At 45.7% G+C, this 1938-nt stretch overlaps 1 protein-coding gene across 1 annotated transcript in view; it reads right to left on the bottom strand.

Moving 5' to 3' along the window:
- LOC105512041 (tubulin alpha chain-like) overlaps positions 1 to 1044 on the bottom strand; it is a gene marked incomplete at its 3' end in the record, with an annotated part of 4605 nt that extends 3561 nt beyond the window's left edge. The window contains exon 1 of the mRNA XM_011942297.1: positions 901 to 1044. Within this exon, the coding sequence (XP_011797687.1) occupies positions 901 to 1044 (144 nt within the window). The remainder of the gene's footprint in view (positions 1 to 900) is intronic.
- Positions 1045 to 1938: the final 894 nt, after the last annotated feature.

Genomic DNA, 1938 nt, shown 5'->3' with positions numbered 1-1938 from the left:
GTTTTAGATTTAGATCTGAATTGAAATGTCACTCAAATTAGATACAATTTAAAAATCCATATCATGAACTTAGTTTGGAAAAATCTCATGACAATTAAAACTTTCAAAATCTTCAAAAGAACTTCCAGTGTGAATAGTGCTAGCACACACGGGATGCCACATGAGCAAGTCATGCGGTGAAATTGTCTCGTCTCAGCTTTGTTCCTTGTGGATAAACTCACGTGCCAGAGGATGTGTGGTCAGGGCTGTGACTTACAGGTGAGGCCAAGTGACCTCCCGCTGTTGGTGGTCACTGTGTCTTGTCAGACTCCACATGCCCATGCAGTCACCAGTTTGGCCTAGGACGCCAAGGACAGTGGGGCTTGGGCAGGCAGCCACTGGGAGTGGAGCGAGGGTCTGTGTAGAGACAGGAAGGATGATAGGATCCAGGAGTAAGAACCACGGGAACGTCCAGGCCAGACAGAGCGCGCCTTTTTTTTTTTTTTTTTTAAACAGAGTTTCACTCTGTCGCCCAGGCTGGAGTGCAGGGGCGTGATCTCGGCTCACTGCAACCCTCCCTTCCCAGGTTCAAGTAATTCTCCTTCCTCAGCTTCCCGAGTAGCTGGGACCACAGGCACCCGCCACCATGCCTGGCTAATTTTTTATATTTTTAATAGAGACAGTGTTTCACCGTGTTAGCCAGGATGGTCTCTATCTCCTGACCTCGTGATCCTCCCACCTCGGCCTCCGAAAGTGCTGGGATGACAGGCGTGAGCCACCGCGCCCAGCCCAGGGTGCACTTTTTGAGTAAGGAACTCGTAAGTAGAGTCTGAATCCTGTGGAGTACGTCTTCACCCCACTATTTATTTCTTTGTTATTACAGACCAGCTCAGCTAGTGAGCAAGAAACACAAGCACTGACGCTGGAAGTGTCCCCATCAATTTCTGTGGCTGCAAGCACAGAACCGCAGGACATAAGACGGTGTTGTCCTGCTGATGCTGTCACCTGGGGTCTGCCCTCCTGTCCAGGTGACACAGCTGCCCTTGGTGACCAGAAGCCACTCATCTTGTCCCTGGGTGCCATTGCAGTGAGGACATCTGTCCAGGTACGAGAGCCCACCTTCCATTTTGAGAATGACTGTCAGTACCTCAGTTAGACAAGGGAGGCCTCTGCAACGCGCCTGACCTATCTTTTATCTTTTTATATGTCTATTTTGTAGAAAAAAATTCTGCAGGTAAAATTGCTAGGTCAAAAACTAAGAACACTTTTGGCTGGGCGCAGTGGCTCACGCCTGTAATCCCAGCACTTTGGGAGGCTGAGGCAGGCAGATCACCTGAGGTCAGCAGTTTGAGACCAGCCTGGCATGGTGCCTCACATGGTGAAACTGTCTCTAATAAAAATACAAAAATTAGCTGGGCATGCTGGTGCATGCCTATGATCCCAGCTACTGGGAAGGCTGAGGCAGGAGAATCACTTGAACCCAGGAGGCAGAGGTTGTAGTGAGCTGAGATCATGCCATTGCACTCCAGCTGGAGCAACAGGAGTGAAACTCCATCTCAAACAAACAAACAAAAAAACTAAGAACACTTTAAACTATAGGTACAGCCCAGTGTTTTTTCCTCCAAAATTACATTGCCACTGACTAAGTGACATTTCTGTCTTAAAGATGCTGGGTGTCAAACCTCTCATATGTAAAAGAGAAACTGACAAAAGAACCAATGATCAAACCCTAATTTTCTTTTTCACATCTTTGTTGTGGGAAGAAAGCTGAGCAGCTTTTCATTTGAAGAGCCTACTTTTCTTTCTTTTTTTGTGACTTGTCTGTTGAAATGTTTTGCCTACTTTTCCATTGCCTAAACCTTTTATAATTATTTTAATCAATATTTATAATTTTTCCCTTAATTTTGTTTTGATTAGCTTTATTTTTTTGATATGTAGTAGAGCAAATCTTTTCACATT

This window comes from Colobus angolensis, unplaced genomic scaffold, assembly GCF_000951035.1.
Source record: "Colobus angolensis palliatus isolate OR3802 unplaced genomic scaffold, Cang.pa_1.0 Scaffold209, whole genome shotgun sequence".
NCBI lineage: Eukaryota > Metazoa > Chordata > Mammalia > Primates > Cercopithecidae > Colobus > Colobus angolensis.
This window is presented reverse-complemented; position numbering and strand designations above follow the sequence as displayed.